Below are 26,021 nucleotides of genomic sequence, written 5' to 3'. Positions count from 1 at the left end.
TGTGCCATGTTAAGTAAGATGTTGTTCCCAGACAACATTTCTGGCAGAGAATGGTAGCTCATAAAAATGCTCTGTGACTCTATATTGCATGTACCCATGTTTCAGTCAGTCTGTTTTGAATGTAAGTAAGTGGAGTGAAATGCACACTCCATCATGTATGAATAAGAAAGAAATAAGCAAAAGTGATCATCCTTAAGAGACATTTTTCATCAAAACTTAACACAAACATTTCTAATAAAGTAGCTCAGATAAATACAGTGGGGCCAGGCCGTTAAGTGCTTTAAAAACAAACATTAAAAGTTTAAAATCAATTCTGTAAGGGACAGGGAGCCAGTGAAGGGAGTTAAGAACAGGAGTAATGTGCTCACGTGTATTAGTGTTAGTTAAAAGATGGGCAGCAGCGTTTTGGACAAGTTGGAGGCGACTGAGCTAAGACTGGGAGACGCCAACATAAAGTGCATTGCAATAGTCCAATCTAGAACTGATTACTGCAATGCATGGATGGCTTTCTCGTGGTCGTGGCAGTTTAAAAACATTTTGACTGTGTGAATGTGTGTGGCAATAGTTTAACATAGGGATCCTCTCAATGAATTATCCCTTGTATCTCTGACAAACTGATGATCCCCCATTCCCTCTGTATTTTCCCATATCAAATTGTCGTATATCAGTACCTCTTTGATGGTTTACTTGTACATAATATATCATCGTAGGTTGCCATTGAGTTTTCACAGTACACCCCACATAAAAAAACACAACATTACCGTTGCTACTTCATTATAAATGTTTGTATTAAGTTTTGATGAAAGTTTTGAGCTTTTGAGGTTAATCCATCCTCTAGAAGAATTATCCCTTGTATCTCAGACAAACTGATGACCCCCCAGCTCCTCTTTTATTTTCCCATACATGTTTTATTGTTGATCCATGAATGTCAATAACTGAAATATTCCCTTAAGTATCATGATAGGTTGCCATTGAGTTTTCACAGTAACTAACCCTAACCCCATGTTTAAAAACAAAACTACAATTACAACTTTACCAGTGCTACTTAAGTTGAAATATGTGTGTTTGCATGTGTTTGTGTGTTTGTGTGTCTGTGTGGAGTGTGTATTTCACTCCATGCTAACTAAGTGGGCACTTGTATCATTATGCACCAACCAACAGTGGACCCCTGTCATTCCATATAAACCAAGTGTGGACCTTTTTCTAAAACGTAAATCGACGAATAATTCCTATACAGATTTATGACGCAAATACATTAAAATTAATTGAAATCACATGTATTTAAAAAGTAAAAGTCTGACCATAGGTGGCCCCAACAGAGCTTCATCTATATGAGATGTACGTGGCCAAAAAGTAACTTTTTGTGGCTCTGAGCCATCAGGCCATGTCGAACTGTGAGTAGTTTAAGTATTTTCCCATGACAACAATGCAGTTAAGTAGTATAAAACACCAGTACAGTGAAAAATTAATAGACTGTAGAAATGTGTCTGGCAATAGTTTAACATAGGGACTTTGTGAGATTAATCCTCTCAATGAATTATCCCTTGTATCTCTGACAAACTGATGATCTCCCAAACCCTCTGTATTTTCCCCAAAGATAACAAATTGCCATGCCAATACTTTAATATCAGTTACTCTTTGATGGTTTATTTCTACATAATATATCATCATAGGTTGCCATTAAGTTTTCTGTAATATAAAACAGTAAATAAAATACATCCCTATGAATACAGATTTATGATGCAAGTACAATAAGATTACCCTAAATCCTAAAACCCTCTATTAAAAAATTAATAGACTGTAGACATGTGTGTTGCAGTAGTACACCCTACATTTAAAAATAATTACAACATAATTGGTGCTACTTTATTAGAAATGTTTGTGTTCAGTTTTGATGAAAAAATTCTCTTATGGATGATCACTTTTGCTTATTTCTTTCTTATTCATACATGATGGAGTGTGTATTTCACTCCATGCTAACTAAGTGGGCACTTGTATCATTATGCACCAACCAACAGTGGACCCCTGTCATTCCATATAAACCAAGTGTGGACCTTTTTCTAAAACGTAAATCAACGAATCATTCCTATACAGATTTATGACGCAAATACATTAAAATTAATTGAAATCACATGCATTTAAAAAGTAAAAGTCTGACCATAGGTGGCCCCAACAGAGCTTCATCTATATGAGATGTACGTGGCCAAAAAGTAACTTTTTGTGGCTCTGAGCCATCAGGCCATGTCAAACTGTGAGTAGTTTAAGTATTTTCCCATGACAACAATGCAGTTAAGTAGTATAAAACACCAGTACAGTGAAAAATTAATAGACTGTAGACATGTGTCTGGCAATAGTTTAACATAGGGACTTTGTGAGATTAATCCTCTCAATGAATTATCCCTTGTATCTCTGACAAACTGATGATCTCCCAAACCCTCTGTATTTTCCCCAAAGATAACAAATTGCCGTGCCAATACTTTAATACCAGTTACTCTTTGATGGTTTACTTCTACATAATATATCATCATAGGTTGCCATTGAGTTTTCTGTAATATAAAACAGTAAATAAAATACATCCCTATGAATACAGATTTATGATGCAAGTACATTAAGATTACCCTAAATCCTAAAACCCTCTATTAAAAAATTAATAGACTGTAGACATGTGTGTTGCAGTAGTACACCCTACATTTAAAAATAATTACAACATAATTGGTGCTACTTTATTAGAAATGTTTGTGTTCAGTTTTGATGAAAAAATTCTCTTATGGATGATCACTTTTGCTTATTTCTTTCTTATTCATACATGATGGAGTGTGTATTTCACTCCATGCTAACTAAGTGGGCACTTGTATCATTATGCACCAACCAACAGTGGACCCCTGTCATTCCATATAAACCAAGTGTGGACCTTTTTCTAAAACGTAAATCAACGAATCATTCCTATACAGATTTATGACGCAAATACATTAAAATTAATTGAAATCACATGCATTTAAAAAGTAAAAGTCTGACCATAGGTGGCCCCAACAGAGCTTCATCTATATGAGATGTACGTGGCCAAAAAGTAACTTTTTGTGGCTCTGAGCCATCAGGCCATGTCAAACTGTGAGTAGTTTAAGTATTTTCCCATGACAACAATGCAGTTAAGTTAAGTAGTATAAAACACCAGTACAGTGAAAAATTAATAGACTGTAGACATGTGTCTGGCAATAGTTTAACATAGGGACTTTGTGAGATTAATCCTCTCAATGAATTATCCCTTGTATCTCTGACAAACTGATGATCTCCCAAACCCTCTGTATTTTCCCCAAAGATAACAAGTTGCCGTGCCAATACTTTAATACCAGTTACTCTTTGATGGTTTACTTCTACATAATATATCATCATAGGGTGCCATTGAGTTTTCTGTAAATAAAATACATCCTTATGAATACAGATTTATGATGCAAGTACATTAAGATTACCCTAAATCCTAAAACCCTCTATTAAAAAATGAATAGACTGTAGAAATGTGTGTTGCAGTAGTACACCCTACAGTAAAAAAAATATTACAACATTATTGGTGCTACTTTATTAGAAATGTTTGTTTTAAGTTTTGATGAAAGTTTTCTCTTAAAAACTATCATTTTTGCTTATTTCTTTCTTATTAATACATGATGGAGTGTGTATGTCACTCCATGCTAACTAAGTGGGATCGTGTGTCATTATGCATCAACCAACAGTGGACCCCTGTCATTCCATATAAACCAAGTGTGGACCTTTTTCTGCAATGTAAGTCAACTAATAATTCCTATACAGATTGAGAACACATGTATATTGTAAAATTGAAACCCTGTGCTTAAAAAAACTGGACAAGCAACAATAACAAGGTCAATTATTTTTAATGTTTAATCAGAATTCAACAGAAATGATCTAAATGACCATTTTATTTAAAATGTTGTTATGGGTGATCATTTTTTTCAATATTTTAAAATTTCTATTATACCTAATACAGTGTTGAGTTTAAACTTAAGACATCCATGAAAACGGAACCTTTATATTTTGTTACAAAGAATAACAAATTATGTTTCAAGGTACTGGTATGTTCACTAAGGAGCCTGTTTGATAGCCTCTCTACAGTCTGAAAGGCTGCCGGGGCTGCAAGTCGTTCACACTATGGAGGAGTGTAAGAAACGACGTGTGTGAATGAGTCGTTAAAACCCCTGCTCCAGCCTGCCGGGGCACTGCTGAATATGGTATTTTACACACACACACACTCAGGTCCCCTCTTGGCTAAAGTTAAAAAAATTAACCAGAAGGTTTTTCACATGATTTTAAGTTGATTTAAAGCATGTCCAACAGGGGACCTAAAAAAAGTCCCCTGTTGGCTGCTCGGTCCCCTGTTGGTGAATGTGTAACGACGCCGATGTCCCCTCTTAGATAGGAACAACAGTGCACACACACACACACACACACACACACACACACACACACACACACACACAAAGGATCACATACTTTGTCAAATCTCTGAAGCTTTTCCAACATAAAAGAATGAAGTGGTTACGTTACTTTTTCCATTGTGTGTGTGTGTGTGTGTGTGTGAACAGCTGGATAAACTCACTTATGTTTCCTGAGTGTTATTTTCAGAGCTGAGTCAGAGGGAGTTTAGCAGTCTTGTGGTAAAAATGTGTGTTTTTATGTGTGTGTGTGTTTGTGTGTGGTCGTTGTGTGTGTGTGTGTGTGTGTGTGTGTGTTGTGAGATTATAGTCACCGTTTACTTTGCTTCTCTCAGCCAGATTCATTTATACACACATTGTACACTCAGAGCTTAAAAGGACATGAATCCTTCACTTCCTGTCACTTTGTGATGTCACCACAAAGGATTTGGTTTCTCTGAGTGTTTTATTTTGAAATCTGCTCTGTTTTTATTGGATCGCTCAGAAAACAGTCAGCCAATCAGAGGAGAGTCTCAGGGCCTCCTCCTCTCTAAGAGAAGATGAGTCAACGGGAGATAGATAGATGGATGGATGGATAGATAGATAGATAGATAGATAGATAGATAGATAGATAGATAGATAGATAGATAGATAGATAGATAGATAGAACGATAGAGCAATAGATAGATAGAACGATAGATAGATAGAACGATAGATAGAACGATAGATAGATAGAACGATAGATAGATAGATAGATAGATAGATAGATAGATAGAGCGATAGATAGATAGATAGAATGATAGATAGATAGAACGATAGATAGATAGATAGATAGATAGATAGATAGATAGATCTCGTCCATCTATTCATCATATCAGGTGACTGTTGTGACGTTCAGGCACCTTTACACACCGTGGGAAAATGAAGTGCTGCTGATATGAGCTTATTTCTCATGGTGTGTGTGTGTGTGTGTGTGTGTGTGTGAAATGACTTTACACGGATGCACTGTGTTGTGTTGTCAGCTCACGTCTTCACATGTAACTTTAATGTTGCCGGAGGAGGCGGAGCTAAAATATTAACCAGCCCTTTCAGAGGCAGTGACTCCGCCTCCATCACACTCACACCACCAGGTTCGTCAGTTTGTTTATTGTGACTGAGACTGTGTTGTGTTTTCAGTTTTCCCTTGAACGCAGCGTCATCAGTGTGTAGATGATGTCACCTGACTGAGTGACGTGTGTGTGTGTGTGTGTGTGTGTGTGTGTGTTGCAGTCGTAACCAGCTGGGCGCTCTGCCGGCCTGTCTGTGTGGTCTTCCTCTGAGAGTCCTCAACGCCAGCAACAACAAGCTGGTGAGTCTGCCAGAGTCCATCAGGCAGCTGCACGGCCTCATGGAGCTGGTAAGACCTGCACACACTCCTAACCCGCTACTACACATGTACTTATGTGTGTGTCTGTGTGTGTGTTTATACTCAAACTTCCTGATCTGTTGTATTTTTGCTTTGATCTTTCTTTACATCCCTTCTCCTCACTGTGCAGATTCTTCTCAGGACGATAAAGAAGAGAAAGCAGGAAATGTTTTTAGATTCCTCTGTAACCTGAGCTCACTTTTTATTTAGTCTTAATTGGAGCTCACGTCATTCTTACAAACAGGTTTTCCCGACATATGCATCAGTGCTCGTCAGCAGATGGAGGTCGATACGGAGACGAGTCGACGCATTTGGCAACGACATAGATTTTTGTTGTTGTTGTGTTTAAACCATGAAATCTGTCTCTGCTGCTCAAACTGGAGTGAAACCACTGACTGATTCCCAGTAGCCACATCATGTTCTCTTTTTCTTGTTTAATGTTTAATTAATGTTTTTTTTTTTTTAATCTATTTATCAGCTCAACGTCTCTTAATATTTCATGTTATGCCTGTGTATGCTTGAACATGCACATTCCTGCACAGAGCACACAGCTCTGTTTATATACTGTATGCATAGATTATTCACTATAGTTTTAACCTTTATTTGATCTTTATCTACATTTAGTTGCTATATTTTTACTTGCACTCATTAAAGGAGACATATCATGCCCCTTTTCCACAAATTAAAATAGTTCCCAGGTGTCTTAAAGACATATCTGTGTCATGCTTTGGTTAAAATCCCCCAAGAATCAAACATCACAGCTCTTTTCATGCACTCAAAACAGCCCTGTTCAGAACGGCTGGTTTCAGTGCCTGTCCCTTTAAATGCAAGTGAACCACTGCTTGTCCCGCCCCTTCTACCGGGATATGCAAATTCAAAACCTAGTTGCATCATTGGAAGACATCTGAGGGAACAGTTCGTAAAACCACGTGGATTTCAACCTAGGGAGCCTGAAAATTACAGAATTTTTTGTCAATTCTCACATTTTGGGGGCCGAAAGGCAAGACAAACACCTAAATATATGTTTAAGAGCCTTCAAAAAATGATATTTCCATAATATCTCCCCTTTAAGTCATCTTTCTTCTTCGCACAAAAACACCAAGTCAAATTCCTTGCGAGAGTGTACTATGTGCCATAAAAGCTGATTCTGATTGAGCTGTTTAAACCTAATATTTAATGAGGCTCAGTCAAACCTGCTGTAAATGTGAGTTTCACACTCATGTGAACAGACGTGGTGTGTGCGTGGGCCTGTGGTATGATGATGAACGTGCGGTCGTCTCTCTGCAGGACATCAGCTGTAACGAGATCACGGCTCTTCCTCGACACATCGGTCGACTCAAAGCTCTGAGAGAACTCAACGTCCGGAGAAATCTCCTCTGCGTCCTGCCAGAAGGTGAGTTAGTGGAAGTGGAAGTTTCTGCTGCTGTGGTTTTATCCTCTGACTCTGACGCTACAGGCAGAAAACCTTTTGTTTACCTTCAGAGAGTCATTCAGACCAAAAACTCTCATTCACGTCAGTCAAACCTTCCTTGGTTCCTCCGTGTGCTTCAGGACGATGTTGTTTTTAGACGCCGTGTTGCTTAAAAGTCACGTGTGGTTAGTTTCTGATTCATAATTACACTCAGAGATGGAACGATCCGTCTGAAGTCTCGATGGGGGGTGGGGTGGAGGGGGTTGGGCGGAGCCTGGGTGACCACAGAGGCCTGTGTGTTCGCCGCCACACCCAGTCCCAGTCCTTAAAAATACACTTAACCCTCAGTGTGACCTCGCAGTCCCCAACGGTCCAACATGAGTCAGTGACACACAGATCGCTGGCAACCACAGACCTCTGGAGCTCATCTGTCTGTCTGTCTGTCTGTCTGTCTGTCTGTCTGTCTGTCTGTCTGTCTGTCTGTCTGTCTGTCTGTCTGTCTGTCTGTCTGTCTGTCTGTCTGCTGGAGGAGGAGGAGGAGGAGGAGGAGGAGGAGGAGGAGGAGGAGGAGGAGGAGGAGGAGGAGGAGGAAGGGCTGGAGGTGATCCAGTTAAAACCACCAAAGCCGCTGTAAAGAGAGGAGGAACACTGCCTGTGTGGACAGAGTTTAAACTCTGCCTGAAATAAAGTCGTAGTAGAGCAGCAACATCCAGCCAAGATCTAGCCAATCAGATTGTTGGGTTTAGGTTCCTCTTGAAGTAATGGATGAATGGATGAAAACGTGGCCCAACAAGTATGGCTGCAACTAACAATTATTTTCATTATCAATTAATCTGTCAAATATGTGAACGATTAATTTCCAAATGTCCCAAACCACAAGACGACGTCCTCAAATGTCTTGTTTTGTCCACAAACCAAAGAGAGACTCAGTTTATTGTCATTAAGGGACAAGGAAACCAGAAATATTCACATTTAAGAAACTGATATCACAGAATCTGGACTTTTTTTTCTTAAAAAAACTACCCAAACCAATTATTTGATTATCAAAATAATTGGCGATTAATTTAATAATTGATCATTGTTCGATTAATCGATGACTTGTTGCAAAGCAGTTGTAAATGCAGATATCAGATATGGGTCACTTCTGATAGAACATGTAAATAGACGGTCAAAATAATCGGATATAGGCAACAAATGGGAACTGGAAGTCCTGTAGAGTAAAGACAGCCTTAATCACAACCTCTAAAGGAGGTTTGTTTTGCAGGAACAGTGGAGGAGCTTCAATAAAACACTGTCAGACAGAGAGTTCTCCCAAGACTGAACTGAAGTCACGACTCGACAGAAACAAAGACACGCAAGACAAATTAATGGACTTTCCATCAGAGAAGATGACTGCAGTTGGAACAAGCTGTTCCTGTAGCACTTTGTCCTGCACCTCTGGATTAATGTTAAGCCTCAGACCAGAGGGGAACAGCTGGAGGACGGGAGGAAGGTTTTATTATGATGAAAGGAATCAGTTTATAAAACAATCCTGACAAAGAAACCATAATCAAACTAACAATTAAATCCAGTTTGAGTATATAAATAGATATTCAGCGAGTTGAGGCTCAGCTGTGACACAGCAGTTTCTGTTCTTCAGAGAGACATTACCAAACCATGACACATCAATAAAATAATGTCATAGTGGTTTAGTGGTTATAGACTTTGGTGCTTCTTCCTGCACAAAACTCAATGTGGAATCAATAATAATCCAGAGTTTATCCTTTGATGGTTGTGACCTCATGTTAGGGGTGTACAGCCAGTGCACTATTTGTATTCAAGTTCGGATTCGGGCTTTTAAAAAAAAAACTTCGGATTCGTTATTCATGTTCAGGGAGAAACCGTTAGTGGGCGCACTACAGACTTCCGCCGAGCTAGCCGGCTAACTTCCGCTTTAGCTCTTGGCTAACTAGGACGGGAATAAAATAATTTAATCATGCAACTCTTCTGGACTTTCTAAACGTAATCAGACTCAATGGATCAAATTCTGGTAGTGAAACAAGTCGTTTCGCGGCGGTTGTGACTCTCAAAAATATGTATCCACCGTATTGATTGGCTCAAAACATGCACCAACATAGTATTTTTTTCCTCCGTTTTGTTTTAATCTCTTGTAGTTGGCTCAAAATCATGCTCAAAACACACATCCAATTTTTTCTTTTTCTTTATATTATTATTATATATTAGGAAAAAGCTCCCGAATAATGAGGAGAACCATCGGACAGAAAAACTATTCTGGATCAAAGCATTATTTGTGTACTTCCGATTAACGTATTCGGGTTCGGGTACATCCCTACCTCATGTGCACAGGCATCAGTAATCATATATTTTGTTTTCATTGTGTTCACTTGTAGGGGTGGGCAAAAATATCGATATGGCAATGTATCGCGATACGATCAGATGGATAGATAGATAGATTTCGATATATCGATATATCGTTTTTTTTCAAATAATAAATCATGTTTCAGACGTAAATCCAGTACAACTTCCGCACCTCTGCTCTGCGAGGTGTCACTGTACTGCTGCCTCAGACAGTGTGTTGTTCATGCAAATATGTTGTTGTAACTTGCGCTTGTATAGTTAAAATAAAATGGCATGGATAATTTGAATTACATTGTTCTGACTCAGTTTGTCCCATGAATTATCACTATCATCTGATGTACATACAACTCGGATTTTAAGATGCATAATGCCTTTACATTTTTCAGTGAACTATGTAGAATATCGCAATATATCGCAACATTTGGATATCGCAATATCATATCGTATCGTGACTCAAGTATCGTGATGCGTATCGTATCGTGAGGTCCTTGGCAATGCCCATTCCTATTCACTTGTATCCAGTCAGTCAGTCAGTCAAGAACAGCCTTAGTTCTGACTGAGGGAGACAAACTAAAGTCATTAGACGTCGTCGTGCTAATTAATGTTTAGACTAAAGGACCCATTAGGCCTCCGCCGGTTGTTGTGACAGACTTCACATGAACATCACAGCTGCTTCTTGTCACTCCTCCTCCAACATGGCGGGCGGTCGGCGGGTGTCTTTAGTAAACAGACTGAGGCTCATGAAGTCAGACAGGCAGAGTGATGATGAACGAGTGTTTTCTGAATGATTCATGCGGCCTCCTCACTCCTTCACCTCCTTCGCTCCTCCACTCCTCCACTCCTCCGTCTGGATGCGTCTCTGTGTTTCCTGCAGCCTGACATATGTTCGTCTGTCTGCGTCTCCTGGATGGATTGATGCTGTGTGATGCGGCCGAACAGGCTGATCTGCAGCAGACAGACTGGACGGCAGCCGATAAAGAGTGTGTGTGTGTGTGAGAGAGAAAGAGGGGGGTTGGTTTTGATTTAATATCTGTTGAACTTGCTCAGACTCTGTTCTGTTCCAGCAGGCCGAGCCTCTGAGATAAGACCACCGTCAGTGTTTCGGTGGTTTTTAAAGGTCGGCCAAGCTCGGGGTGGCAGGAGGCTGAGGTTACACACTCACACTCAAACCGTCTGATGATGATCGGATCTGAGGAGCCGAGGGAGAAATGTTCCAGGAAAATCACAATGGCAGATAAATGCTTTGGTTACAACAATGAGAGAACAACTGAACACAATTGTGCAGAATTCAAAGTCATACTGAGTCACTTCTCTGTCGGTTTATTGATTTTATATTATTCTTTACCTCAGTGAGTTTATAAGTAATTTGGTTGACAGATAATATATTTAACATTCACTTTCCAAGACAAGACTTTGTTTGTCTTACTGTTCTTAAACACAGAGATAAATCATCTTAACCTGTTTTAAATCAAACTTATCCAAGATTTTCTTAAGACACACAACCACTGACAGCTGTAGTTCCTCTCCTGACCACTAGAGTGAGTCTCCATCAGTGAGTCAGTCTCCATAGATTCAACATGTTAATAGGCAGCCGAAATAAACATGTTTACAGTCTGGTACAGATAGAAACAAACTGTTTGCAGAACTCACCTGTTTAGACTTTATTTATTAACCAATGACCTAATGAATACTGTACTTTTCGGACTATTGAGCGCACCTGAATATAAGCCGCACCAGCTAAATTTTAAAAGAAAATACATTTTATACATATTATATAGGCCGCACTTGAATAGAAGACGCAGGTTTTCATGTTGTAACATGAGATATTTACACAGAAAGACAGTAGGGAACTATGCCAGTCCGCTCGCTACTCCGCTGTTTTGGTTACGCTCCTCTCGCCCATCTGCATTTGTTGACAACAAAGCCGGTAAAAAATCAATAAATGGAGCAGTGGATAACGTTACATAACACATACGATGTTACGGTGTGTGTGTTTGTGTAGTCTTAACCATCATAAACGAAAGATTACGGGTTACGGAGCGCGTGAGTGTTGCGGTGCCGCAGAGACAAGAGCTGGGACACCGGGGCGGGCGAAAAAAGTAGCGGCTTATAGTCTGAAAAGTACGGGAATTGAGGGTGTGGATTCTTTGAGGTTTTGACAGGTTGGTTAGTGTATGCGTGCTGCAAATTGACAGGAAACAAAATCTCAGCTCCACACAGGCCCCTCTTCTTTGCCCATATTTGGTTTAGCTGGGAGTTAGGGGGGCGGAGTCAGACTCTACCAAGATGGCGACGGTGGAGCAGCTCCACTCTGAGCTTCAGAAATCTGTGGGTGGAGTCACAGAGGTGGCGTCTATTTTTTTTATAGTCTCTGCCACATTGATGCTGTGGCTTTTTCAACATTTTAATTTGTCCAATATTTTTGTTAACGACCAAACAGTTAAATGCCATCATCACCATTATCACCAGTCAGCGAACTTTAGTCCTCAGTGACCTCACAGCAGCAGTGATCATGTTTCATACATGATATAATCTGAGATACAGTATATATTTATGCAGTAACCAGAGAGAGTCGCCCCCCTCCCCTTCCTCCATCATGGCGGCTCATCCGACATCATCACCGCCTTCAAGTGGTTTTAATTATGAGTCTGTCAGGAAGAGTCTGGAACGACGGCTCGACGAGCTCCTCGCTGACGGTTTGTGTCCACAAACCCACACATCAGTCTGCGCTGTTTGTGTTAGTGAGAGTCTGAGGAGCACACACACGCACACACACACACACACACACACACACACACACACACACACACACACACACACACACACACACACACACACAAATTCGACAAAGTGGAGTTTATTTATAGAGAGCCTGAAACAGCTACGACTTACAGTCACTGTATTTTACATGAAAGAAGAGACAGAAACAGTTTTAAAGGAAAACTGCGGAACAACATTAGTGATTTTAGTCTTTTATTTTGAAATGTTGATCCATAAGAAGATACATCTATAGTTTTACAAGACAGGATGATCTGAGCCTCTCTTCTGATTGGCTGACTGTTTTCTGAGTAATCCAATAAAAAACAGAGCAGATTTCAGAATAAAACACTCAGAGAAACCAAATCCTGCAAGTCGTCGGATAGATGGTGGGCGGGGCTTTGGGTGACTGTTTTGTTGTGACATCACAAAGTGACAGGAAGTCCTGACGGCTGGTTTTAAGGCTCAGTTTCTGAATACAGGCTGTGTGCATTTCTCTGTGGACTGAGGCTTTGATACTTTCACATTATTAATATAGAACCTAGAGCTGCTTTATAATCACACTACACATGGACATCTACCTTTATACTGTATGGAGCTTTAACACAAACATCTACCTTTATACTGTATGGAGCTTTAATACAAACATCTACCTTTATACTGTATGGAGCTTTAATATAAACATCTAGGCTACCTGTCACTGTATATAAGTGATGATATGTGACTTCCAGCTGTGGGGAACAGATGTGTTCATGTCCAGACCTCTGCTCCAGCTGAGCTCAGTTAGAAAACACTTTTTATTTCCAGGTTTTTTCTACTTCTAATGAGAAATGAAGCAGAGACACTGAAGCTGCGAACAATTACACAAACTCCTCTGAACATAACAACAACAGCTGCATTGTTCCGCTCCCTGGGAAACATGTCAGCCACGTGAATATGTCTGTCTGTATATGTGTGTGTGTGTGTGTGTGTGTGTGTGTGTGTGTGTGTGTGTGTGTGTGTGTGTGTGTGTGTGTGTGTGTGTGTGTGTGTGTGTGTGTGTGTGTGTTTGCATTTTACACAGCAGATGGTCTGATACGGCAGCACTTGTACTGGACTTTTAAGCTGTGATTTATTTATTTATGAATGATTAATGCATCATTTTCTAACACTTAAAAGATTAGTAAATCGGCCAGGAGGAGTAAGAAGAAATGTTGGGTTGCCAGAATGAAATTAATCCATAAATCCTCCTTTTGGGAAAGAGCTGCAGGAAACACATTTCTAAACTGAATAGCAACATTTGGTCTGTTGCAAAACCTCAAAAGTCCAAATGTGGAGAGAACAAACAGTGTAAATATAACCTTGTGTTTCTGTGACGTGTGCGCCTCAGTGTTTCCTGTTTAACTCAAATGTTGTGTGTCTGTCTAATAATCACACAGTCATAAATGTTAGTGATCATTGATAAGTCCTTAAGGTGTTCATGCTTTATAATAATTAATCATGTCTGCAGCTGGAAATGTCAATAATCAGCTTATAACTGTGTTTCGGTGCAGACGTCCTGCAGCTGTTTGAGTTAAAGAGACACAAAGACAAAAGGAGGATTTATCCCAACCTGGCAACAACTTATTGACTCCTCCTTGAAGATTAGTCGATAAGAACACCGTCAGACTCGTCCTGTTGGAAGTTTCCCATGAGTCTGAGCGGTGATTGATTAAATAGTTCCAGGAAAGGGGACGGACGGACGGACGACTGAGACGTCAGACGTCACATGATGTTGATGTTTCCACTGAGCGGGAATTTATTTCCTTTTGGCAGAAAAATGCACGTTGCACAAGATGTTAAGAACTCAAGGAGGTTAAATGAGGCTTGATATAAAAAAACTCACTGTTAATGGAGTGTGTGTGTGTGTGTGTGTGTGTGTGTGTGTGTCTGTGTGTGTGTGTGTGTGTGTGTGTGTGTGTGTGTGTGTGTGTGTATGTGTGTGTGTGTGTGTGTGTGTGTGTGTGTGTGTGTGTCCTCTTGCAGACCTGGCTGACCTTCCTCTGGTGAAGTTTGACTTCTCCTGTAACAAGGTCTCCACCATCCCAGTGTGTTACAGGAAGATGAGACAGCTGCAGTCGCTACAGCTGGAAAACAACCCACTGCAGAGTCCACCTGCACAGGTACACACACACACACACACACACACACATTCACTTCCATCAAAGACTTAAAGGGATAGTTCAACATAGTAGTAGGTTTGTTACCTTTAATTGTCGGTACAAGCTATTTTTAGAACGGCGGAGCAGAGCCGCGAGCTGCCCAGAGCTACGCTACGGAGGCTAATGGGATTTCTTGGTTTCCCTCATCAAACTCATCAAATACACAATCCAACAACTCCACAACGCTCTGGTGGACAAGTTGTGACCTGCACATTCACCACGCTATGAGATAATAACACAACGTTACCAGACAGAGTTGTTTTAGAGGGAAATTCATGCAAAACCGCTGATGCGCATTGTCTTCAGGGACAGTTTTTCAGCAAAAGGTCTCTGCATTTCCCTCTAAAACAACTCTGTCTGGTAACGATTGTGTTATTATCTCATAGCGTGGTGAATGTGCAGGTCACAACTTGTCCACCAGAGCGCTTTGGAGTTGTTGGATTTTTTTAACAGGATGTTTGATGTTTTTTAACAGGATCAAAACAATCACACATCACTGATCGATCACCTCTCTCTCTCTCTCTATCTCTCTCTCCTCAGATCTGTATAAAAGGCAAAGTTCACATATTCAAGTACCTGAGTATCGAAGCTTGTCGCAGTGAGAAGATGCCCGACTCCCTGTACCTGCCCGTCATAGAGCGGCTCAGCCTATCACGGCCCAGCGCTGGCAGGTCAGATATATCTATCTATCTATCTATCTATCTATCTATCTATCTATCTATCTATCTATCTATCTATCTATCTATCTATCTATCTATCTATCTATCTATCTATCTATCTATCTGTCATCCCCCTCTGTCTGCCTTTCTTTCTCTCTTTCTTTCTTTCTTTCTTTCTTTCTTTCTTTCTTTCTTTCTTTCTTTCTTTCTTTCTTTCTTTCTTTCTATCTACCCTGTTTCTTTGTCTTTTTACTTTTCTTTCTTTCTTTCTTTCTGTCTGTCTGTCTGTCTGTCTGTCTGTCTGTCTGTCTGTCTTTCTGTCTATCCATCCATCCAAATTCAATTCACCACCATCTGTTGCCGTGGCGACATCATGATCTCTCACCTCCTCTTAAAGCTGAGGATAACAACATGGCCGCCAGTGGCCCGTTACATCACCACACTTTGTTTTGTTTATTTAGTTTCGTTTTTAACGTCGACATCACTGCGTCTAAGGAGAGAGGGAGAAGAAAGAGAGAGAGTTTGTGATCCGAGCTGCTTCTCTCTCTCTCTCTCTTTCTCTCTCTCTCTCCGTCTGCAGCCAAATCCTCCATTAGTCAGCAGAAACTGATCCAGTCTCTGGCGGCATGCTGCCTCTCTCGCTTTCTCGCTCTCTCTCTGACGCTCCGTCCACTGTCAGACACTCAGGCCTTAAATCCAGACGTTAGCGAGCCAGATATTATTTATGAGCGAGGGATGAAAGGAAAGGAATGAGGGGTAGAATAAAGGAGGAGATGTGGACGGGAGCGAAGAAGAAGAAGAAGGAGAGCGATCGCAGTGAGAGGTGGAGGTAGCGAGGCAGCGACAGAGAAACGTGTAGGAGAAGAAAGAAATGTGGAAACAATTGTAGGAATGAGAGGAGGAGGAGGGAAGGAATGAACGGAGGGAAAGAGAGAGAGAGAGAGAGGGAGGAAAACAAAGGAGGGAATGAAATGAGCAGTCGAGAAATCAGAGGAGGAAAGAAAGAAAGAGACAGAAATGACAGATAAGGGATGGTGGGTCGGCTGTGAAATAGAATCAGACTTTTAATTTGAAGCTTTTACTGTTTCCTGTGAGATGCAGTATAATATCTAGGATAATAACTCTTATTTATCAGTACAGTAACACTATATGTATAGGATATATAATATCATACACTGCACAGCTTCGACTATACAGATGATCCGATGCCACTTTACTTCCTGTTGTCTGATCAGATGATCTGAGAACTGATCGATCCATAATAAAAACAAAAATGTAGGATCCATATGTGTGAGATGATGTGGCAGAAAATTAAAACGTATTTCAACTGTAAAAAAAAAAAAAAAAAAAGATCCAGAGGAAAAGCTGACGCCCTTTCAATCAATTGACGTGTTGCTTTATTTTGAATATTTTCACCTCTTTATGGTCTTTTACTTTGAAGGTACATTTTCTGAACGTCTGTAAAAACCTCTCAACACAACAGGAAGTGTTTCTAGGGGACAGGATAAAGTGACGGACCAGGCTGAGTCGACCTGGACAATGAGCTGAAGTTTGTTTCGTTTATTAGAACGTCAATATCACATGTTATTGACCATATGGACTGTTAGCTTAGCATTAGCCTTTAGCCATGTCCGTCTCTTTATCGTGTCCATGGAAACACGTCTGTTGTCAAATTGATGATTGAAGTTGTTTTCTGAGCACAGTTGTGTCTTGTCTTTGCGTCGTGTCTCATATATGAAGCTGCAGGGTGTTGAGCCCTCAGGGCCACCGTAGCAGAAACATTTAAAGACCTTTTCACCAAACTTTAAGGATTTTTGTCTTCTCACATGCAATTAAACTGGGAAAACTGGGAATTTCTCCTGCAGAAGAGGCATGAAACACACAAACACACAAACCGAGAGGGTAAATGTGGATCAGTAGCTGCGTCCAAGGAGACAAACAGACGAGGGAACGAGGACACAGAGTGAAGGAGTGAAGGAAGCTGCTGAACTGAATAACTGATGTTATCAGAGTAGTAGAAGAAAGAGGGAGAATAAAGAGAGAGAAGAGAGGAGAAGGAGGAGGAGGAGAGGAGGCTGCTGTTTTACCTCCTCCATCACTGAGCTCCAGCTCTCAGAGGACGTTGAACTCTGTGGCGTCCGCCCACATAAATCTCTCCCAGCACGTGGGCAGGAAGAATGGTTCCTGTTCTCCTGGAGAACAAACACTCGTCCTCTGCTCTCACATTCCCTCTGTTTCCTCTCTCTCTCTCTCTCTGTCTTTTCTGTCTTCCCCTTTGAGATTTTCAGTCTCTTTCTTAGCTTTTAATTTTATTTTTCAGGCTTAATCTTTTCCTCCTTTTCTGTTTTTCCTCTCTGTCTCTCCTCCTCCTCCTCCTCCTCCTCCTCCTTTGGTCACTATATTCAGGTTGTTTATGTGACGTTTGGACCTGTGACTCTGTTATTTAACAGACAATGATGGATAGAGCGGTTGAAGGAGGAGGAGGAGGTGTAGTTGTTCCTCCGCAGGAAGCTGCATGGGAACAGACTGATGCTATTTTTAAAACTCCATTAAAACAACGACCTGGAAAAGAAAAAACGGAAACTCTGTAAAGCTTCGTTTACCTTCAGCCTGCTCTCTGCAGGCGTCCCGCCAAAATAAAACAACTCACCACAATAAAGTAATAAATATAACCCCCCCGCCCCCATATTCAAACTATAAAAGTCAATAGTAACTAACATTGTATGAATACTAGTTAATCTTTAATCCACACACAGTGAATTGTATTCAGAAGTATGGAAGCCCCGAGCGGCCAAACAAACATTCACACGTTTTATTTCCTCCGTTTTCCCAAAAATAACAAAATAATTAATAATTACTGAAGTGCTTCAGATCTCCGTCGTCACAGTAGGTGGCGCTCTGCTGATCGGCATCTCTCACTCATCATCCGGTATCCATGGAGACGGCAGTCCTCTCTCTCTCTCTCTCTCTCTCTCTCTCTCTCTCTCTCTCTCTCTCACTCTCTCTGTCTTTCTCTCTCTCACTGTAGCTCACACACACACATCTTCCTGTGTGTGTCAGCTGTGTAACCTGTGTGTGTGTGTGTGTGTGTGTGTGCGTGTGTGTGTGTGTGTGCGTGTGTGCGCAGCGTGGAGGACATGGAGCAGCAGAAGAAGCAGGACAGCGACTCAGGAGTCGGCAGCGACAACGGAGACAAGAGGCTATCGGCTACTGAGGTACTGACTGTGTGTGTGTGTAAAAGACTTTTGTGTCTTTAGACTTTAGACTTTACACTGTTTCTATTCACTGTGTGTGAGTCTGTTTGTGTGTCTTTTCTCCATATTTCTGTTACATGTTGAACTCATCTGTGCTCAGATCCGTCTCTGTTGAACACGTGTCACATGTCCGACTTGAAGCATTTTACAGTCGATGTGTCAAACTGATCTAACTCATCTGACCATGTGGTCCTGTGTGTTACTGTGTGTGTTTTTTCATTTAATTTTTTTATTCTATTACAAAGAGTTGTCTAGTTGTGTAAATAGTTTACACTGCACCTCAAAGATTATTTTGATTTTATTCAGTTCAACTGTGAATTATTCATGAGTTTTTTTAACTCATTTTTTAACAGTGTAGTTTTTAGGATTTCTTTGTAGTTTAAGTTTAATAATAAAAAGGATTGCAACATTATTAACAGTTATTAACATTATGTACAATGATGCTGATTGGTTCAACTTGATCAATAACTGATACACATCTTCCACAATGTTTTGAACAGATTAGCTAATTTATTGGCTGCTCTCAATCAACGTGACGGCGCCGCAACATTTAGTCAATTAATCCATAATTAGTCGTTAAACAGAAGTTAAACCGACAGTTTGACGATCTTCAGTTAGTAGGCCTACATTAGAGTTACTGTGTCACTGAGTGATGATTTTGAATTATTCATTGATTATTATTACAGTGGTTGGTTAATTATTTTAACTGAGCCCAACGTTAGTTTTACTTCATTCATCTATTTATTTTTTCTTCCTCTTTTATTTAATTGGTGTTTTTTATTTTTTATTTTACATATTGCAGATATCATAAAGTTTTTCTTTTTCTCTGATGAATCACTGTCTCACTTCTAAAGCTTGTTGTCGTGTGTTTGTTTGTTTGTTTGTCTGTTGCAGCCGTCAGATGAAGACAGTCTGAGCCTCAACGTGCCCATGAGCCACATCACAGAGGAGGAGGGGATCAGTAAAGACGACTCCAGTGAACACATCAGCTCCCTGACAGGTAACACACACACACACACACACACACACACACACACACACACACACACACACACACACACACACACACTTACACACACAAACACACACACACACACACACACACACACACACACACACACACACACACACCTACACACTTAGTGTTCAGGTCCAACATCAGCATCACGACCTTTATGTTCAATTGATCAGCAGCTTAGTGAGAAAGGGAGAGCGGTGGATGAGTGAAAAGAGCTACAGTCTGACAGCTGTGTGTGTGTGTGTGTGTGTTAGTATCTGGGCTGTTGGACTCTATATTAGAGAACGGCAGCAGCAGCAGATCCCCAGACGTGCAGTTTAAATAGACTTCAATCAGCCTGAATCAGGTCAGAGCAGACGGGGTCACATTCACCGAGCTGAGCTGAGCTGAGCTGTCTGGGTTGTTTCCACCGCCCGGCGCCTCCTCCATCACACAGGTGGAGCCGAGCCCGTCGCCTTCACACCTACTGTAGCTACACACAGGAACGGGAGACCAAATTAGAGCAGCGAGCGCCGTCAATTCACAGGTTTTTACCCCCCTCAGAGCTGATCTGAGAGCAGCAGACCTGCTCAGTTCATTGTTTAAATTAGATATAAGTCTGTCACTGTGGTCTCATTCTTTGTGATGTGTTAGATTTGAGGTTAATAGGACGAAGCTTTTGATACTTTGATTGCAGCGCCACCATCAGGCTGATTGAGATCATATTTCTTAGGAAACCTCCAATTTCTGCTCTAGTTCACCTCGGATTTTGATTGGTGAAACTTGCCCTCAGAACATTTGTTGAAAATCCTTCCACCTAGGTTTTGTACAGTTCATATTGTTGGTATTTGTGGCGCCCCCTATTGGTTTGGATCAAAATGCATTGTAAGGCTCACTCGCTGTCACAGCCTGGAGTTATCTACCAAGATTTTATCATAAAGACAATTGGTCAAAGGGATAGTTCAACATTTTGGCAAATTGGCCTATTGCCATAATCCCTATAGTACGAACCTACTATAACAGTAGGTTCTTTACCTTTAATTGTCGGTGCAAGCTATTTTTAGAACGGCGGAGCAGAGCCGCAAGCTGCTCAGAGCTACACTACGGAGGCTAATGGGATTTCTTGGTTTCCCTCATCAAATACACAATCCAACAACTCCAAAACACTCTGGTGGACAACCTGCACATTCACCACACTATGAGATAATAATGGAAAGTCACGAGACAGAGTTGTTTTCGAGGCAAATACAGAGACCGCTTGCCGAAAAATTGCCCCCGATGAGAACGCGCATCAGCGGTTTTGCATGAATTTACCTTTAACTTCCGGCTCTGCTCCGCCGTTCTAAAAATAGCTTACCCCGACAATTAAAGGTAACAAACCTACTCCTAAAACTATAGGGATTATGACAATGGGCCAATTTGCCAAAATGTTGAACTATCCCTTTAATGCATTATGGGCAATATACGTTAAGCCCCGCCCCCTTTCAGATATATATATATTTTCTTGATGGCGGCCATGTTTTTTGGCTGATCTTGCTCATTTAGTTTACTTCATTTTATCATCCAGGTGCTATAGTAAAACATTTAACTGTTAATTGAACTTCATGCTAATTAGCCCAAAAAAATCCATCATGGCCGACACACGTGACACAATCTGAGCATCACTGACACTTCCTGTTTCCTCCCCTCCAGCAGACTCTCACTGCGACTCGGTGCGGCTCATCGAGGAGAGCCCTACGGAGGCCCTGAAGGACCAGTTCAGCTACAGAGACTCCACTCTCAGCACTCGCTTTGTCAACTACATCAAGGCAAGTTACGTCACGCCGCTGAATGCTGGGAGTCGTTTTAAAGTTTGATGCAGTTAATGGTTTGGTTCATGAATAATAAACTCAGTGAGGTTATGTAAAAAAAAAAAAAAAAAAAAAAAACGCTGCACGCCGTCGTCGCTGCCCTACTTCTGTGTGGTTTGTGTTAATGGAGCTTAAACTGTCGCTTTGTGTTAATGTGAGTTTAATTTACTGGACTGTCCCGTTATAGACGCTTACATCACACTGAGCCCCTGTCGCCACGGAGACTCAGCTGTGACCAAATAAGGACTAAACACAAAAACAAGACGACGAAACAAAGAGCTGAGGAGGCTCACTCACACTGAAACTCCCACAGCCATAAAAAAAAAACCAACAGCAGCAGTCGCTTCGACTCAAGCATCAAAACACAAAACACATCATTACACTGTGTGTGTGTGTGTGTCTGTGTGTGTAACTTGTTATTTCAGACACACAAACAAGGAAACCAAACATCAGACTAACACAGATCTCTGTTTGTGTCCAGATGAAGCTGATTCCTTTTAATTGACCACTGTCATCAACCAAGTGTGTTTCATTTTATTCCACTGACCATAACTAAACAATTATATATATTTTGGACTTTTTTATGCCTTTATTTTGATAGTGACAGTGTGAGAGAGACAGGAAGTCAGGGGAGAGAGAGAAAGAGAGAGAGACGGGGATGAAATGCAGCAAAAGGCCGTGAGTTGGATTTGAACTCGGCCTCTGTGGTCAGGATTAAACCTTCACTGTGAGTGAACGACCACAGAACCACAGCTCAACAGTCACTTTAACAGAAACCCTGATTTTAAACCGAACTACTCCGTCTAAAGCTGCTTTTCCTCTGGTCAAAAAAAAAAAAAAAACATTAATCAGATCCGGCTTTAATCAGCTGTGATGTAAACACAGATCGACACCGACACAGAGATGAAACTTATGCACAACAGCTCTCTCTCTCTCTGTGTCTGTGTCTGTGTGTCCTCTCAGGCCCAACAGAAAGACAAACATGGTGTAAAAGGTGCTGATCGCCTCTTCTAACAAGTTTACCTGCATTTAAAAAAAAGAAAAAAAATGTCTCACACAAATTGTGGTGTAAATAGATAAGAGATTAAATTGTGTTTGTGTCAAAAACATTCACCACTGTGATTTAATGAAATTTTTAATGAAATTTAATGAAAAAACATCTGATACGGGATATAGATCCTCTACATCAGACTCAAAATAATAACAACATACAGAAATTCAACACAAATATACCAACCCATACATGATATCACTTGAATACATATGACAGAATAATCCAAAAAAATCTCCAACATTACCTCAAAGAAAAACTAAAAAAAAAGAGATGTTGGATCATAAAACACTGAAAGGATGAAATGAAGTGATAAAGGATGATGATGTTTCTTCGTCCGTCCATCTCAGCGTCTCTGAGGAACAAGGGCGACGTTGAGGATGAACAAGAACAAAATAAAGAAAGAAAGAGAGAAAGACTTTCTTACAGTCTGTTGATTGTTGTGTTTGTTGATGGAGAGACAGCGGTAATGTCTCTGAATTCTGGCCAATGGCTGAGCTGGACTGATGGGTCATGTGACATCTGCAGCTGGTCCTAATGTGTGTGTGTGTGTGTGTGTGTGTGCGCAGGGTCGGACAGCAGCAGACTTTGACGAGCCCCTCAGAATAGAAGAAGACTCACACTGGCAAACAGACCAAACGTAAGTTCATCACTCTCCTTATTTGGATTAATGAGTCACCGTTTACATTTAATATGAATCTTTTGTTATGATTGTTTGCCTTGCTTCTCTTCATGGTTGAAGGTTTTTTCTTTTTTTTTTTAGCTCATAACTTCTCACACAGAGGTTGAATTGTTTTTAAATCTGTCTGTGTGGTCACAGGTCAAAGATCAAAGGGGGCACAGAGCTCCACATTGACATGATCAACCAGCTGAAGGAGGCTGTGGAGCTGCTGCAAGACCCCAGCAGGTGAGAGGTTCAGGTGGAGGTGGTTCTGTGTTTTATTTCAAGTGTTGGTCCATGAGAAAGTCTATGTAGTCTTCCATCACCTCTTCTCAGCTTCTCTCTAGAGCTCTAGTAATAACAGGTCGGTGTCAGCCAATCAGAAGAGAGGATGCTCTGAACCTCTTTTTCTAATTGTGCTGTCTGTTTTATGAATGATCCAATAAAAATAGAGCAGATTTCAATATAAAACACTCAGAGAAACCAAATTCTGCAAAGTGTTGGATGGTGGTTGGTCCAGGTGGTGAGGGGGCGGGGCTTTGTTGTGACATCACAAAGTGACAGGAAGTCCTGACGGCTGGTTTTCAGGCTCAGTTTCTGAATACAGGCTGTGTGCATTTCTCTGTGGACTGAGGCTTTGATACTTTCACAGTAGAACCTAGAGCTGCTTTATAATCACACTACACATGGACATCTACCTTTATACTGTATGGAGCTTTAACACAAACATCTACCTTTATACTCTATGGAGCTTTAACACAAACATCTACCTTTATACTGTATGGAGCTTTAACACAAACATCTACCTTTATACCGTATGGAGCTTTAACACAAACATCTACCTTTATACTGTATGGAGCTTTAATACAAACATCTACCTTTATACTGTATGGAGCTTTAACACAAACATCTACCTTTATACTGTATGGAGCTTTAATATCATAGTTTCCTCTGTGTTTCAGAGTAAGTGCGGAGCAGGACGACCTCTCTGGAGTCCAGCTCTACCCGGTGGAGATGGTCACAGTCGAGGAGTCACTCAAGTAAGAGTCTATGTCTGTGTCTCAACACAAGTCTGAAATCAGCTGTGTTGCAGTGACTTGATCCAAAATCAATATCATCCTCCTCATTTTCTCTCTCTCTCTCCCTCTCTCTCTGTCTGTCTCTCTCTCCTCAGTGGGCAGGACAGTGATGACAGTGCCACGACTCCAAAGGTACAGTGACCAGATCTTATTTCTATTTCTTAACATAAGTTACTGTATTACGACAGTATAGAACAGCAGGGTGTCATCAGCGTATTGTCAACACCAAGCTGTGAAAACCAGTCAGTCACAGATGACGCTTTTTATCTGGAGAGACATTCAGAGATGAACAATTGAAACATTGTGAAGTGGTGGAGTGAGATGGTTTTTGATAATGCATGCATGAAAGAAAAGTCTGGCAAAAGAAGACGAAACCCACCGTTGATGACACAGTATGCAGGTGATGAGGTCACAAATGTAACTGACCAATCTGTGATTTCAGCATTTAACCAGAATATTTGTAAATTGTCGAAAAAAAGACAAATATCTGCTCTTGCGCTGTGATTAATCAGATTCTCAGTCATCTTTTCTAATACCTCCACTGGGGGGCATCATGAACATAGTGGCTGTAGCTCCATATTTTCCTCTTTTTCTGTGTTTTAATTGAAGTACTGATTAATAACAAGATATATTTGTGGTTTTAAGAACGAAAAACCATCTCAGTGTAGTATAACATCCATCTCCTCGTTCTGGGGTGTCTCTCTGATCGGTGTCAGCCAATCAGAACAGAGGAGGCTGATTGGCTGACTGTTTTCTGAGTGATCCAATAAAAAACAGAGCAGATTTCAGAATAAAACACTCAGAGAAACCAAATCCTGCAAGTTGTTGTATGGTGTTGGTTCCAGGTGGTGGGCGGGGCTTGATCTAGACATGGCTGAGAGCAATGAGCGTTTCGTTGTGACATCACAAAGTTACAGAAGTCCAAACGGTTCATTTATTGCTTAGAAATCTCACTAGTCTGAACAGGATGGGACCTTTAAATCTTGTAGTCTTTTAGCCGATAGGTTGCAATAGAGTGAAGTAAGTACCGTATTGACCCGAATATAAGACGACCCTGAATATAAGACGACCCCCCTTTTTCAAGACCTGTCTTTGGAAAAATACCTTTTTCAGATAAAATCAAAGAAAAAATTAATCTTTTTAAAATCATGTTTTCAGTATCTGTGAAATAACATTCTGGTAGATTGTAGCCACTGATCTCTGAATGTGTGTAGGTGTGTGTCCATCTCTCTTGCGCTCTGTTTACACAAAAAGGCACATGCATCAATTGCGGTGTTTTATTTTGAAAATTGTTTTGATTTTGAAAGTTGAGCGGATTCTCTCGTGTTTCTTTGTTTGACCTGCCTGGCTTGACGCAATCACTCGCAGCTCGCGCACAAAATAGCCACCGAAACGATCGCTGCAGGACGTCTGGTGTGAACAACACAATCGTTTAACATGAGCCCTGAAAGGAAAGTGGCTCAGCTTCTCGGCGCTTCGCAGCTATTCGGCGCCTCCGCGTCCGGTGTGTCCGGTGTGTCCCTGTCCCCGGCGACAACGCGGCCGTAGCTGCTGTGATATGACGACCCCGCTCCCGGAGTCAGCTGTGATTAAAATGACCTAAACCGAGTTGAGTTGAGCTGTGTGGCAGCGCTCTGCTGTGTGGCGAAGGGGCAACACACACACACACACACACACACACACACACACTTGGTGCACACACGCGCGATCATCCTCCAGACGCAGCTGCATCTCTGCAGGTCAACTGGTGTGTGAGTGAGGAAGAAAAGCCCTGACTTGCTTGGACAGACGTTGTTTGATGTCACCCGCTGATTTGCATATAAACTCATATTAGAACGTCGACTGATATAAATATCTAGACCCCGAATATAAGACGACCCGTCTTTTTCAGACTTTTTTTGACGGAAAAAATATCGTCTTATATTCGGGTCAATACGG

General features: G+C 41.0%; 1 protein-coding gene across 8 annotated transcripts in view; it reads left to right on the top strand.

The window, feature by feature from the left end:
• lrch1 (leucine-rich repeats and calponin homology (CH) domain containing 1) overlaps positions 1-26,021 on the top strand; it is a 102,847-nt gene that overhangs the window by 44,172 nt on the left and 32,654 nt on the right. For 5 of the 8 annotated variants that reach the window (XM_085764416.1, XM_085764415.1, XM_085764419.1 and 2 more), the window contains exons 3-13: positions 5,691-5,817; positions 7,114-7,219; positions 14,357-14,493; positions 15,073-15,203; positions 18,319-18,406; positions 19,340-19,445; positions 21,135-21,250; positions 22,913-22,983; positions 23,164-23,250; positions 23,967-24,044; positions 24,179-24,215. In XM_085764416.1, the coding sequence (XP_085620542.1) occupies positions 5,691-5,817; positions 7,114-7,219; positions 14,357-14,493; positions 15,073-15,203; positions 18,319-18,406; positions 19,340-19,445; positions 21,135-21,250; positions 22,913-22,983; positions 23,164-23,250; positions 23,967-24,044; positions 24,179-24,215 (1,084 nt within the window). The remainder of the gene's footprint in view (positions 1-5,690; positions 5,818-7,113; positions 7,220-14,356; positions 14,494-15,072; positions 15,204-18,318; positions 18,407-19,339; positions 19,446-21,134; positions 21,251-22,912; positions 22,984-23,163; positions 23,251-23,966; positions 24,045-24,178; positions 24,216-26,021) is intronic. The other 3 variants (XM_085764418.1, XM_085764412.1, XM_085764414.1) reach the window with 1 other exon arrangement.

Source organism: Trachurus japonicus, chromosome 21 (genome assembly GCF_045865225.1).
Source record: "Trachurus japonicus isolate A0001 chromosome 21, Traja_1.0".
NCBI classification, from domain to species: domain Eukaryota; kingdom Metazoa; phylum Chordata; class Actinopteri; order Carangiformes; family Carangidae; genus Trachurus; species Trachurus japonicus.
The sequence above is the reverse complement of the archived record's forward strand: the minus strand, read 5'-3'. Positions and strand labels throughout refer to the sequence as shown.